The 14,832-nt window shown below is 29.1% G+C and overlaps 1 protein-coding gene across 1 annotated transcript; it reads right to left on the bottom strand.

Moving 5' to 3' along the window:
- Nucleotides 1-856: 856 nt before the first annotated feature.
- Nucleotides 857-6,339, bottom strand: LOC101222915 (probable calcium-binding protein CML10). The gene is made up of 2 exons (XM_004152757.1): nt 6,084-6,339; nt 857-1,107 (listed from the first exon to the last, which is right to left on the bottom strand). The coding sequence occupies exons 1-2, from the start codon at nt 6,337-6,339 to the stop codon at nt 857-859; spliced, it is 507 nt and encodes a 168-aa protein (XP_004152805.1).
- Between the last annotated feature and the right edge of the window lie 8,493 nt (nt 6,340-14,832).

Genomic DNA, 14,832 nt, shown 5'->3' with positions numbered 1-14,832 from the left:
TCAATAAAACACTTTATTTTTGTTTAAACCTTTTTTTAGAGTTTCATCGAAACACATGTCCTACAGAGAATTAAAGTGTGATACGACGCTCTGAATATGCTATTGTAACTTTTAGACAAGCTTCCCAAAATGAGCCCTTAGAATGCAAAATTAGGGCAATCACCATAACCGATTTGGTTAAGAAGAATCATAGAGTTCTGATTTTTCAAGAACCAAGGTGCTTTGAAAACAAAGGTATTGTAATCATGTATTGAATACATGATCGTACAATATTGAATTTTTTAATTTAAAAATTAAATATACCATTCAATTTTATATAAAATGCGATATATGATATATACAGTAACATTAAATAATATTAAGACTAGTTTTTTAAAAAGAAAAAGAAAACACTAATAGAGTAAAGAGATAAATAGATGTCGAAGTATTCAAAAGGATTTAGCTAGATTGATGTTTTACTTTCTTTTCTTTTTTTATAGAAAAATCTTTAAAAGTAGTAAACACAATCTATTGAGATATTTGGATGCACTTATGTTGATCATTTTCCTCCAATTTCTTTGTAAAAAACGCACAACTTACAAATATGATAATAATGAGATAAACTATCTCAATATGATTTTATTTTTTATTTATTTTATTTTTTGAAACACAAAGACAACGTCTCCCCTTTTGATAGCTAAGGCAAAGCAGGAATTTTAGCTACGTAGCCTAGCCCTTCTTTTTCTTTTCTTTATTTATACAACAACACATTAAAACTTCTAAACATGAGAGTATAATATTTAAAGTAGTGCATGTAAACTGAAAGTGTTAATGACATTATGACCAGCAGACTGAGGAAAATTACATATAATTAACCTCAGCACTTTCTCTTGTGCTGAAACTTCTGGGCATAGTCGACAAGCTTGTCGAGCTCCTCCTCTTCGATGAAGCCATCGCCATTCTCATCAGCATGAGCCATTCCGTAGTGTGCTTTGTAGAAAGGAAGAATACTGCCAAAGCACCCGAAGGCCTTCACCATCTCGTTCATGCTCAATCGACCATCTCCATCGATGTCGTGCTCTCTAAAAATCTCCTTTATATCCTCCCTGGAGAGCTGTAGCCTGGTTGCTGCACGAGACATTTTCTTAGAAATGATACGGTTTAGTGTTGGAGCAAAATGTTCGTATTTTTTTTATGGTTTGCTTGGTGTTTATCGATGTATGGATCGTGGGGTATTTATAGTAGAATTCTCCCACTTTCTTTGTAATCATATTGGTATCATAATGATATATGGAATCTTTTCTTAGAATTAAAATATTACATTTTACTATTTTTTTTTTATGAGGTATTTTCTGAATTTTTAGAAAGGAGAATTTCATTTTTCTTTATATAAAAATAATAAAATGGAAAAAGAAGAAAAAAGAGGATACTGCCAAAACGTTTAACATCAACTTTACGAAGCTCACGTGAAGAATCGAATACGTGTCTTGAAAGTAGTCAATATTCTTCTGATTTCATTATCAGTTCAGAAAGTTTTCATGCATAAAAAAAAATTTAATAACTATCCTTACTTATCTATTACATTTTCTTTTCTTTGGATGTAAAACCTTATTGGTCTTGTAAAGTTAGTCATGATATATTGTTGCATGAAAAACTTTTAGATAAAGTTTGGGTTGCAATAAAAAATTGTCAAAAATGGATCGTTGTTTATAGGGTATTATCTGTTACACCTTGTCAAATAATTAATAACTATCTAACTATGTGTAGTTTTATTTACGTACTTTGAAACATTTATTAAAAGAATGATATCGATTAAATTTATTCATTTTGTTTCTAGAACTTGCAGTTAAAGCTAGCTATGAGGATTCTTATAATTAATTTGACAAGACTCTGGCTTTTACTCTTTTTTTTGCCCTTTTGAGATTTTGATTTATTTGTTGGTTTTTGGAAATCTTTGTTTTATACCAATTTTCTTTTAACAAGGAGGCAGAGGAAATGTATATATCTTAACAAGGTAGAGATATTTAAAGGAGACTAAAACACATATAACATTAAAAACAAATTTAATACCAATTTAAACGTGTATTAATACTCACTAGAGTCTAGAATTCAATTCCTAAAAATTGAAAGTTAATAAAGTTAAACTTGATCACCCAAATCCAGAAAGTGATTAAAGAGTGACAAATTCACAATTCAATTATTCCTTTGTTATCGCAATTAATTAATAAGTACTTAATGAATTTTCCAACAAGGTAAAGGATGGAAGATGCTTTTGGCAATTTGCGTTTTATCTTTTAGGCTTTAAGAGTTTCACAGTGGTGGCTTTGCATATTTGATGCTTTGGTATTATAATACCCACTTATTTTCTACCCATTTTGTGTCGATTTCAATGCAATAATACTAGTCAAATCGAGCATATATAGTTTAGTTGAAAGAGTGCGTTGTCGTATTGCAAAAATGTACCATTTTTTCACATCTTTCTCTTATTTCTACCGAATTTGAATTTAAATTATATTTGCTATGAAACAAAACGATAGAAAAATTACTAAAATATATTTAAATTATTTTTTAATATGACAAAAATTATTTTAACAATTTCAAAAATCTAAAAATGAAATTGGATGGATCTTGAATGCATCCTACAATCATCAAGGAATAAGAAAAACTAAAAAGATGAAGAATCTCGTCATTGGTAAAAATATTGTAATTAAACATCCAATTAGTAAACGTACATAGATAAATCATAAATAAATTTCATGAAACGTCTAAGTATTTACCATTAAAAGTATGACATTAGAAAATGGTGAATGACATAGTATTCATTTATTCTCCCTCTTCCCCTTCACAAAAAAAACCTGTGGAAAAAAGTTGAAGAGGTACTAGACAAACTTCTCCCCCATATAGATTCTACTGTTTTATGCAAACAACCTTTCAAAACTAAAGGTAAATAAAAAAGACAAACCATTGAACAACATCTGGTGGCTGCTACCCTGTGGAATATCTGGAATGAAAGAAACATAAGGACTTTTAAGGGAGAAGAGAAATCAGATGTTTCTGTATGGGAAGACATTCAAGCTATAACTGGTCTATGGTCGAGTCGTTCTTCTCTTTTCAAAAATTACCCGTCCAGTTCTATTGCTTTAAATTTACATGCTTTCGTTTTGGGATAATCGGGCTGCCCTCTAACCTTTCTATTCCCCGCTTCTTGTAATCACCTTTTATTATTAATGAAGTGGGGCTATAGTTGATGCATTGATATGTTCCCATGTGGCCTTGCATCAGCTATCTCAAAGTATCTTTATAAAAAAAAAGAGATACCAAAATACTGTTCGTTCAAAGATACTCAGATTTCCAAGTTGGGTACCATCTTCATTATGGGTGTGGCTGATTCATTTGTTCCCTATTCTTATCTTCCCACTTTCACCCTCACTACCAAATTTACACAAAATATTAACTTAGGTTTTCGTTTTCTTCTATATTTCTAATATTAATATTTAAAAAATATTCATGGCTCATATATATATATATATAATATATATATCTTCATGCATGGTGGTAATTTGAAAATGTGGTGGTGCATCAAAATAAATAAAGGAAGGAACAAAGGAATAATTTTGAGTGAGTAGTCCACCATAAATCATTCCTGCATCCAAGCATACCTTTATATTTTTCCCATTATTGATTCTGCTAATAATTTATGGAATTTTCTTTCCTTAATTACTTTTCGTTGCCGGAAATGGATTCCGACTTCCCTTACCGTTCCCCATCACCATACCTCCGATTTAGGTTTTTCCATCCCCTTCCTTAGTTCCTTTTTCTTTTCTATTTCTTTTTTAAAAAAACTACGATATATATGTTGGAATCGCCAAAAACCTAACAACAACATTTCTCTAATAAGTCTTAAATTTATTACATAATCGTAATAATAAGTGTTTAAAGAAACAACATACTGATTAAAAACAAAAACCTTGCATATGCTAATTACGGCTGTTTTAATTCCCACATCTTTTAATTTTGAATACCTACTTTTCTTTTTCCTTTTCAAATATTGGACCTTGGTTATGTGGAAAGGGTTGAAGAAATAGAAATACAAGTTTTGGTTTTTTTAGAACTAAGATTATAACTTGATATCATTTTTTCAAATCTACCCTTATCGATGAATGGAAAATTTTACTATATTAGATAGATATTTTCAACAATTTTTGTTATTTTTAATAATTTTCAATTATAAATACTTGTATAGAAGTTGGAAATAATGTGAAAGAATAAATTATTATGCTTATGCAATTATCATTCTTATGAGAATGAAGATTAATTAAATTAGGATTTTAAATTTATTGGTGAAAGATTAAAAAATATGGTAAATGCAACAAGTAGCACATTTCAAATATATAGTAATATTTTTTTAAAAAAATATAACAAAATTTGTCAATTACTTTTAAATTAAAATAGAATTTCACTTCAGAATTTTATTTGTAAATATATATTTTGTATGTACGTTTTGTTTAATTATAAAAATTAGAATTTAGAAAAGTTGTCAAAAATAGAAAAGTTGAGTTTATATTATTAACAAAAGTGGCAAATCAGATAGTGATTGACGTAGATAGTGTTTTGACATCATCTGTTGAACTTAAGCTTTAAGATTGGAATAATAACTTTAAAAAATTGAGTAATCTATTTTTAGTCTATTCTAATTTATTCATTCCTTTATAATTTATAGTTTTTTTTGTTTACCAAGAAATTATTCTAGAATGGATTAGTAGGTATACCGAAATATTATATACTAGAGAAAAACCCACACATATGAGGATAAATTATTAACAATAGAATTCGAGCATTCGTTGTTTGTGTGGGCAAATTAGGGTTCTACGTCTTTACCATGAACAATGTTTAACAACATTAGTTATTTTGTTAAGAAAAATAATTTGAGTAATAATTATATTCAAGATGTACGTTGCTTGTTGCTTGTTGCCACCAAAAGTTTAGATTTAAGATTTTCTTAATGATAGACATTGCACTCAACATAGACACCAACAAAAGTTAATCATTATCTATTCTGGATAGAATTTGAAATTTTTGTGTGTTTTGTAAATATTTTCACATAATTTAAACTATTTTACTATTTACTTTAGGAAAGTAAATAGTTTTTTTTCTCAAAGTTTTAGAAATGAAAATACACAACAGTATCTAAAGTTTAAAAAAAGAAATGTAAGTTCACCATGTTTGTTTTGTTTCATAGATCAGATATTGAATCAGTACATCATATACAGCGAGCAAGCTATATGTTCAACAAGCCTTTACGAGAAGATATTTCTTCGGTTCACCATTCTAATTTACCAAATACTTATTTGAGACATGAATCTTGACATCCAAATAGGACGAAGTTTATGGTTCAAAGATTCATGAACCTCTTTCTCTCCCAAATTAAACATCCTACTCTATTTCACCCTCTTCTCTTCCTAGATTTGATGGCCAATATAACAAATGGAGAATACAAAAAAATGTTAATAAAACCGAAGCCAAGATGCCGGGGAACAAAATTAATTAGATCACCAAAGTGAACCAAACCGATCGATTTTGAAGATAATTGGACATTGGTCAGTTTAGTTTGATTTTCGTACCTTTTGATATTGGTGGACGTTCCTGTACGATGTGTATCTATCAATATATTTGTAAAGTTTTAATTAAGCTGCAAACTTCAACACTGACATTTTTGTATTACTTTGTAATCATTATTGTTTATATCAGCTTGTAATTTGTTTTTGAAACTTTTGGATACAAGAGATTAATAGGTTAACAGATCCTGGTACATTGTTAAAATAAAGTGCGTCTATTATTTTGTAACAATATACATATATTTAGAAAATTGTTATCATATCATGCAAGAGCAAGAATGAAGCATAAAATTTATTTTTATTGGAAATGCTATCATCATCATCTTCGCATCAGCCATCAGGAAAGGCATTTTACAATAATAGGGGAAGGTATCTCTTGAACACACAAATTACCTTTCTGTATATTATTTTTTTACATCAACAACTCACACTCACTAGGGAACCTTCCACAGCAGGATGGAAAAGATAACTAAAGTAGGTTATACTTACATTTAATAGCATAATCTACCACTTTATCTAGTTCTTGCTCACTGATAAATCCATCGCCGTCATCATCTGCAAGGAACAACCCAAAAGCTGCACGGTAGAGAGGGAAGAATGCGCCAAATTGGCCGAATGCTCTCGACAATTCTTTAATGCTCAAGCGACCGTCGCCATTGAAATCATGCTCCCTAAACATTTCTTTCATTTCTTCTTTTTGCAACTTGTACCCTGATTTCTTCTTGTCATATAATTGACGAGTCATTTTAGATGAAACCTAGACGACTTCGCAACCTTCGCCGTTTTTCTTCGATTGAAGAACTGTTGAGAAGAAAGTGGAAGGGAAGGGTCCTTAAAAAGCGTAGCCTCTTGGTTCCATCTTATCTTGATTAGGAAGCTTTGGAGAATAAAGAACGTTTTGAACGTTTTGAACTTTCTAACTTTGTCCGATACCCCAACTTCTAATTTCTCTGTTGAGAAAATAATAATAATCACAAAAGGAAAGAAGATGTCTTCTCTAAATTTTAATTCAAGTGTGAACTTAAAATAATTTTTTTAATTTTGCGTGGATTTAGGTATTCAAAGTTCATCCTGTGTTTTGTATACTAAATACAAAATTGAATGTTTATAATAACACATGAGACATCATTTCAATTTTATGGCAAAATTTAAATTGAAAGTTTCTTGAACTTAAGTTGTATTTTAATATTTTTGCAAAATAATTTAACTTAAGTCCCTCTTAAGAAAAATTATGGATCGATCCATTGCTTGCTTGTCAAACTTTTTTTTTAGAGATGTCAAGTGTTTCTTTTCAAATTTTAAATACTAGGATAGACAAAATAATTTCAAATCTCATCAATCAAAAGTATATATTTTGCAATTATCTATTGACACTTTTTTTTCTCATTTTCTTTTAATATTTATTTAATTTCACCATTTTGGACCAATCCGAGAAGAGAAGAGATTTGAACTTTATTAAACGTTAATTAATATTATTTTTTATGGAAAATTGTCAAAAATAGAAAATTTGACAAAATATTTAGGGGCACTTGCAAAAATGACAAAATAAGTTATAACAATTAAGTCTATAGCACACACATTTTATTTGCGAAAATGGCAAAAACGAAACCCAGTCCACACATCAAAAGGTAAAATGTCACAAATGTCCTCGTTACTAATATACGTTTGATACACCTTATACACACCTTATACACGTCTTATACACGTCTGATACACCTAATACATTCTTTGATACACCTTATACTTTTTGATACATTTGATTGATACACTTGATGCTCGGATACTCTTTGATATACTCGATACTTTTTTATACACACCTGAAACATTACTAATATATGTTTGATACACCTGATACACTGTATTAGGTCAGCAATCAAAGAGTCAAATGGGTGCCAAATAATTCAAATGATGCAAATAATTAAAAGATGTGAAATGAGTGCCCAATGATTAACGCATCAGCTAATTAACGAGTGATTTAAATGAATAATTAAGACAGCACCCAGATGGGTGCGAAATAATTACTGGGTGCCAAATAATCAAGCTAGTATTATCAAACGTGAATAAAAAAAAGAACTTACAAGGTCTGCCTTAAATGCAAAATGTTCTGGGTTGATCCTCCTCACCTCTTCCAAAAAAAATCTTTTACGTGTCCCTCTTCTCTACCAAATAATTCTCCAGCAAAAAAAATTCTCCCCCCATTGAATCTTCTCATTCTCTTTTTATAGGGAAATGTCTCCTTTTTTTAGATAGAAGTGAAGTAGGTTTAGATAGTGAAATGGAGTACACAGAAATGTGGAAGAGTGGGAGAACGTGAGAGATTGGGGAAGAAGATGGAAGAGTGGGAGAACGTGAGAGATTGGGAGAAAGTGGGAGGGTTGTGACTCAGGAAAACAGGGGAAGGTTGAGAAAAATAGGGAGAAGAAAAAAAATCTTTACTTTTAAATTTAATTTTAAATATGTTTTTATTTTTGTTTTTGTTTTAAAACATAAATTTAAAAATTAAGATTTAAATTTTATAATTTAAATTTAAATTCAAATTCAAATTCTTTTAAAAAAATAATAAATAAATTAATGAAAAAAATAAAAAGGCAGGACAAAATACGGTATCTACACAATTGATTGATTAAATGCACTCGATATGCTTGAAGTCATACTTATACACTTGATATACTATTGATATACACTTGTAAATTTGATTCATATGCTTGATAATGATTCACTTTATTGATATGTTTTAACAATATATTGTTGATATACTTGATAATGATACACTAAGTTAAATAATTCATATACTTAATAATACTCTAATGATCTATATAAAATTTTCAGAAAACAAAAATTACATAGTAAGTATATTAACTAACTAATATATATAATATAAGTATATCATAACACTGATATATGAAACTGAGACAAAGTAAAATCAAAAAATTAATGTAAAAAAATAAAACAAAATCATTTGAAATTAGATTCAGCTTAAAATACACATCGAAGAAAGTAAAAAAAGAAATCACAAATGAAGTTAATTACTCCGATCACCAACCATTATATTATATTTCATATTGCAATTATTATACTATTGATATTTTAAAATTAAGATTAACACATGAAGAATAAATAATTTTTATAGTATAAGAATAAACAAATAATTAGAACCTTAAAAAGTGAGAGAATAATGAATAAATAATTTTTCTAGTATAAGAATAAACAAATAATTAGGGCCTTAAAAAGTGAGAGAATAAATATATAATGAATAGGGCATTAAAAAGAGGAAGAGAAATAAATTATTAAATGATAGTTTAAGAATAATAACAAATTTAAGATGAAGAAGTAAAACATTTGTCATATTTGCAAAATTCTAAAACAGTGTTCTATAATTGCTATATCATATTCTCAAAATATTGTCCTATGCAATTTTTTAAATATTATTTATGTAATGAATTTTTTTTAATATTTTTTTATATGGAGTGAACAAATTTGTGATTTTTTTTCCTATTTTTGAAAAGAATCCTAAATTAAATCTCAGCTTTTTGGAATTTTATACTTTATTCACGAATATTTTTTCTTTCTTTTTAGAAGAACAAAATAAGGTCATATTTGAGACTTTTGGATGCAATTTCTAACCTCTCTCTAATTGATGTATTTATTCAAATAAAATGTAATTACTCAAATTTGATGTAGCAAAATATTCAAAATTAAAATGTATGATATAAGTGTAAATTGAATTGTAGAAATATTTCTTAAGCTAGCCACGATTTAGACTTGTAAAAGAAAACTGAAACTCAACCATAAAATGTCAAAAATCCAAGTTATTATCATTTTTGTCAAAAGGAAAAGAAAAGAAAAGAAAAACAAAACCCTACCAAAACAGAAGAATCGTTTTTCAAAAGTTATAGAAATGTCCAGTCGATGGGGATAAAGATATTCAGCAAATATTTGGTGGTCTATCACGTACAATAATACATATTTCTGTATGCATATATCATCCTTTGGTTACAAAAAATAAAAGAAGATGAGATATTAATTTAAGTTTATTAATGTTTTCACTTTAAGATGTTTTGGAATTTAGATGGGTGAGTTTAAGTCAAACCATATTTTAATTTTAAATCTTTTAAGTGTTAATGTTTGAACAAGCTGTAAATGACAGTTAATAAAGAATAAAATTAGAAAAGGTTATTTTAATTCTTATTAGATATTCATTTTTTAAGAGGAAACAAGGTGAGTGGGCAAAGCCCTAACGCCAGAATTTTATTACCAAGAAAAGTAGTACAGGCAGGGCTGGATAGTATCTTTATTACATATTCATTAGTTACTGTATTTTAATTAAACAGATTGACATTTCAATAAACATCTATATTTGATTACCATTTTATACAAAAGTAAACAACATGGGGGCTGGGCTGGAGTGTGATGACTGATGCAGCTGCTATGGCAAACGATCTTGGATGAGTCGTTGGGTGCATTAATGACCCTGGTCTACTAGTATTCCATTCAAAAAAATGTAACAGATTTTTTAAGAAAATTATGATGGTAGGCTTATTTGATTTGTCTTAATTAAATGTCGTCCAATGAATCTCTTTTTCCTTTTATATATCATCGATTCTAATTACTGCTTTCTGCTATTATAAAACGAATGGCCCCATTTTATATATACATTTGTATCCTTACATGAGAATGTTCATATGGTGTGTTTTGCCTTTTGTATACTCTCTTTACACTTTTATTTGGTTCATTATGGCGTTAATTATTTACAACATTTCTAGTATATTTGGGTCATGTAATTTTGTCAGTTAGCAAATACAATTTTATAGCTACAGTGTTAAGAAAAAATGGGCAACAAAAAACCAGTAAACATTGATACAATTAAATACTTGATTAATCATGAGTTAGATGTACACTAATCGATGGAGAGAGCAAGTTTTCTTATCAGATAAAAGCTGTTAAACTATAAAAGTACTTCTAAGGTTAAGAGTCAATCATAAATCACATAGATAGAATAAATATTGAATACCACTTAGATTTTGGGTGTTAGAAATGCTAAATAATACATTCAAAACATTCTACTATGTATTAAACTTTATGTTACTTGTAAATATTTATAAAAGATCTTAGTTTATATTTACATAGTGCAAAGTTAAATAATAAATCACACGATGGCATGAAATGAAATTGAAAATCTGACATTTTTAATAGTTTAGGAATGTTTATTATATAATAATTTATGGATACAACAAGAAGATAATTTTATTACCAGTGACACACAATACTGCAGATAACGAACATACGTGGATAATTGCCAATTTGAGCACAGCCATGGCTCAATTTGTAACATAAACTATATGGACTGAAAAACAAGATGAAGACGTAGACGAAGACTGAAGACGGACACATAATAAATAGAAATAAGCTAAGATTATTACACAATTGATTTACCATCATGGCAAGGCTTTTGGGCTGGCACCTTAGGGACCTTTGGGGTCTTTGGGGCCCTTGGGGTCTGAAACCTCATGACATAGTCAATAAGATTCTCCATCTCTGCTTCTCCTAGATCGACTTTACCATCCCCATCTTTGTCAGCATGAGAAACACCATAGTGAGCTTTCTGAAAGGACATCATAGAACCCATGGAGTTCAGGGCTTGCATCACCTCTTGCTTCGTCAGGCTACCATCACCGTCCACGTCATGCTCTTCTAAGATCTCCCTAACCTCATCCCTAGTCAACTTCAGTTGAGACCTTGACATTGCCATTTCAATGATATTCAAGAACGTAAGCTCTAATAATATATCTTTGTGTTGATGATAATATAGTTTTTGTTTGCCTTAGATTTTTCTCTATGGGGAAGGAGTCTTTATATAGAGTTGGTATGTAAAAGACAAAAACCCTAACACAAGGAGATGGTTTTTTTTTTTTTTCTTTTTTCTTTTTGCTCTTTGAGATGATATCTATTACACATCATCTCAAATGGAATTGATGCTTTGAGGGAGTTTTTATTTACCAAAGTTTACTTCATGCATTTCTGCCGTAGAAGAAATAATGTGTCTTTTTGTGAGCATCTCTATCAACTCGGAATAAAGTATCCAAAATACCTTTTGCAAGGTTTACAATTTGGATCAACAATGAAAATTCGAGTGTCTGCAAGGTTCTCTTGCGATATAGGTGTAAAATATATCGATGTAAATAAAAATATCGGTGAATCTCACATTTACGTGTCAACACAATATATAGTGATCATGAAATGTCAACACATTCTATTATAATTTTCTTTTGTATGATGTCAACGAAAATCTAATAATACCTTCTTTTATTTTCTTGTGTTCACATATTTCATTCAAAGGAAAATACTATATGTAGCACCAGAACCTAAAGTAGATGGCATCAAACTTTTCCTAATACCACTTGGGAGGATGGAGAATATAAACATAAGGAATTAATCTCAGAATATAAGCATATGTATATAATTTTCTTTTGGATGTCGGCATAAACAGAGTGGTTATGTACGTGTCAACCTAGCATCGACTGACGATATTTTGAATATCCAAAAGTTATTAAAATAAATGTTCCATTAAAATTTTCAAGTGTTTAATTTTAGAAATGAGTTATTTTGAAAAACACTAATAACATGGCAAAGAATTTGAGGCATAATATAGGCAATGTTAATAGTTAATTATAAAAGAAAAAATGGGCTAAAACATTGATTGATACTTGGGAGATCGTTTTTTCGGAACATGCAGTCATAATCGATAAATTAAATATAATATTATAGAAAAAGAAACAACAACTTAAAATTTAACCTCCCTCAATTTTCTAATCAAAATAGCTTGAAGAAAAAAAGATTTTAAAAATCCAATAAACTCTTTTTTTAACAAAATACATCTGTTTCATTAAACAGGTCGATAAATATATGCACCAAAAAACGATCTCGTTAAACTATCCCAACATTTAACTTAGAAATCCATTTATACTCATTTATTAGTTCACCGAATAGTGCAGCATCATATAATGAAGTCATTAAGGGTGTGTTAATCTAAGTGTGTTTGTTGATCATTCTATCTTTATTACTCATTACAAAAAGAGTATAAATGACTAATTTTTTTATGAAATTAGCAATTGTCTTGGATTTTGTTTTGAAAGTTGAAAGTGTAAAAATACTGAAATTTGATGGGTAATCTATTTTTTATTTTAATTTAAAGTTTTTACTTTTTTTCAAGAATAAACATTTGAAAAGAATTAATAATTAAATAAAATAAAAAACGATATTTTAATTCTTATAATATATTCTTTAGTCGTAATTGTAATTTAATAAATTTGAAAAATGAAAAAGGGATTCCCATAATAATCATCTCAATTTCTTTATGGACGACTGTGTTTTGTTCTTTAAAGGCTATTAAAGGAATTTCATTCCATTTACAATAGATTCTATTATGATTTGATCAAACTTTCATGTTCTTAACCTTCCCTTTACTTCAGATCCTAATTACTAATCCTTTTCTATCTATACTTTATCTTATATTTTAAAAAAAAGACCCATCATCTTTGACATACATCGGTGGAGAGTTATACCCTCACTCTAGTTTATATCTTCACGAACCATACGATTCCCGTTTTTTGCATGATGGGTTGAAGCCCATAAATATCTTATGGGAGGCATATTGGGAAGTGTGCCTCTCAAAAGGAAAATAGTAACTTTTCTTGGGGTTTGAGCAGATAAACTAAGGGAATGAACATATACTAATTCGAGAATTAAATAATGAATCTACACTTGAGAATCTTAACTGCTGTAAGATTACATAAGAATCAGTAAGTTTCTTGAACTACGTTATTCAAAGGAAAACTATATCATCTAAGTTTTGTTTCATTATTTCCCAAGTTTTGTCCAAAAAAGTTTTACTAATAGTCTGGGAATTAAGAGAAAAAAGTGAAATCAAAGCATGGTGTTAAGAAAATTAGAGGCCGAAACATTTAAAGCCTGTTTTGTGTTTATGGCCCATTACAAAGTCCAATTTACTCAGCAAGTTTCTTTATGGAAGTGTGATATACGATTAAAATAAAAACAGTGACAGAGTTTGAGAGACTTTTTTCAAGGCGGGGTTTCTGCAACACCATTTCTTTTTTTCCCATGGAAGAGTAATGAATAAACGTATATAAAATTTTATTTTGGGAGAAAATAGTTCAAGTGCTTGGCAGAATGGAGAAATTCAACACTGGTGCAACGTCAAACTACCAACGCTTTGACACTCAAGTTACAAAACAAGTTGGAATTGAATACTTAGTAGTGGTGTGTTTCGACATGTTTAGAATGAATGACTTTGATGGCTTAATTATATAGTTGACTGTAACCCTACATCCCTAACTCGTTAATTTAGAAATTTATTGAGCCGTGTACACTTCGAACGGTTAGAAATTCTCTACTCGAATATACAATTAAAAGTCTCATTCATTTCACTTTCCACCAGCTCCCTATTGAGAGATTGAAACTAACTTTCCCATAGATTATCATTCATCTCCATGGTATGAAAAGTAAAAAATCAAACCATTAAAGCATTGCACGAGTGGTTAAAAGAAAGTAAAAAATTGGTCAAAAGCTCTTGTATTTTTCTCATCAACTATTTTATGTAATGCAACTTCACATCCATATCATAGATTTGTATGTAGTCTATATTGGGTGCGTCACAAATTATTTATTATAAGTTATTTGAAAACTCGAACTTAAACTAAGATTATTAGTAAAATATACTTCTAAATTAGCTTGTTAAATTTAAATCAATATATTATCCTCAACACTCGGTGAAAGTCTAACAAAATTAAATCTTATAGTTTAGTAAAACTTCCCAGTAATTCTATCAAATTTACAAACTTAAGTGTGTATATGCATAATGTTTAACACTTATATCCGTCTTTCAACTAGATCGTTTCAACCATATTAATACTAAATCTTAGCCAAGCATGCATCCACAAGTGTGATGATGATAATTATATATTTAAAAAGTTTCCATAATCAAAGAAATAATAGATCAGAACATTCTTTTTTCTTTTTCTTTTTGGATAGGAAGCTAGCAATGGTGTGAGGGAACATAATATCCATTTGTTATATTATTGTGTATCTCTCTGCCTACCATGTTCATTAGTTCAAGGGAATGGCTTTATTAGTTACCTAAAATAAGAGAAATGAATATTTGAAGATTAGTACTTTATTCCAACTTATATATTCCAACCCTATCTTGTTTATCCCCATCCTT

The sequence above is a fragment of the Cucumis sativus genome, chromosome 2 (genome assembly GCF_000004075.3).
Source record: "Cucumis sativus cultivar 9930 chromosome 2, Cucumber_9930_V3, whole genome shotgun sequence".
Classification (NCBI taxonomy): Eukaryota; Viridiplantae; Streptophyta; class Magnoliopsida; order Cucurbitales; family Cucurbitaceae; genus Cucumis; species Cucumis sativus.
The sequence above is the reverse complement of the archived record's forward strand: the minus strand, read 5'-3'. Positions and strand labels throughout refer to the sequence as shown.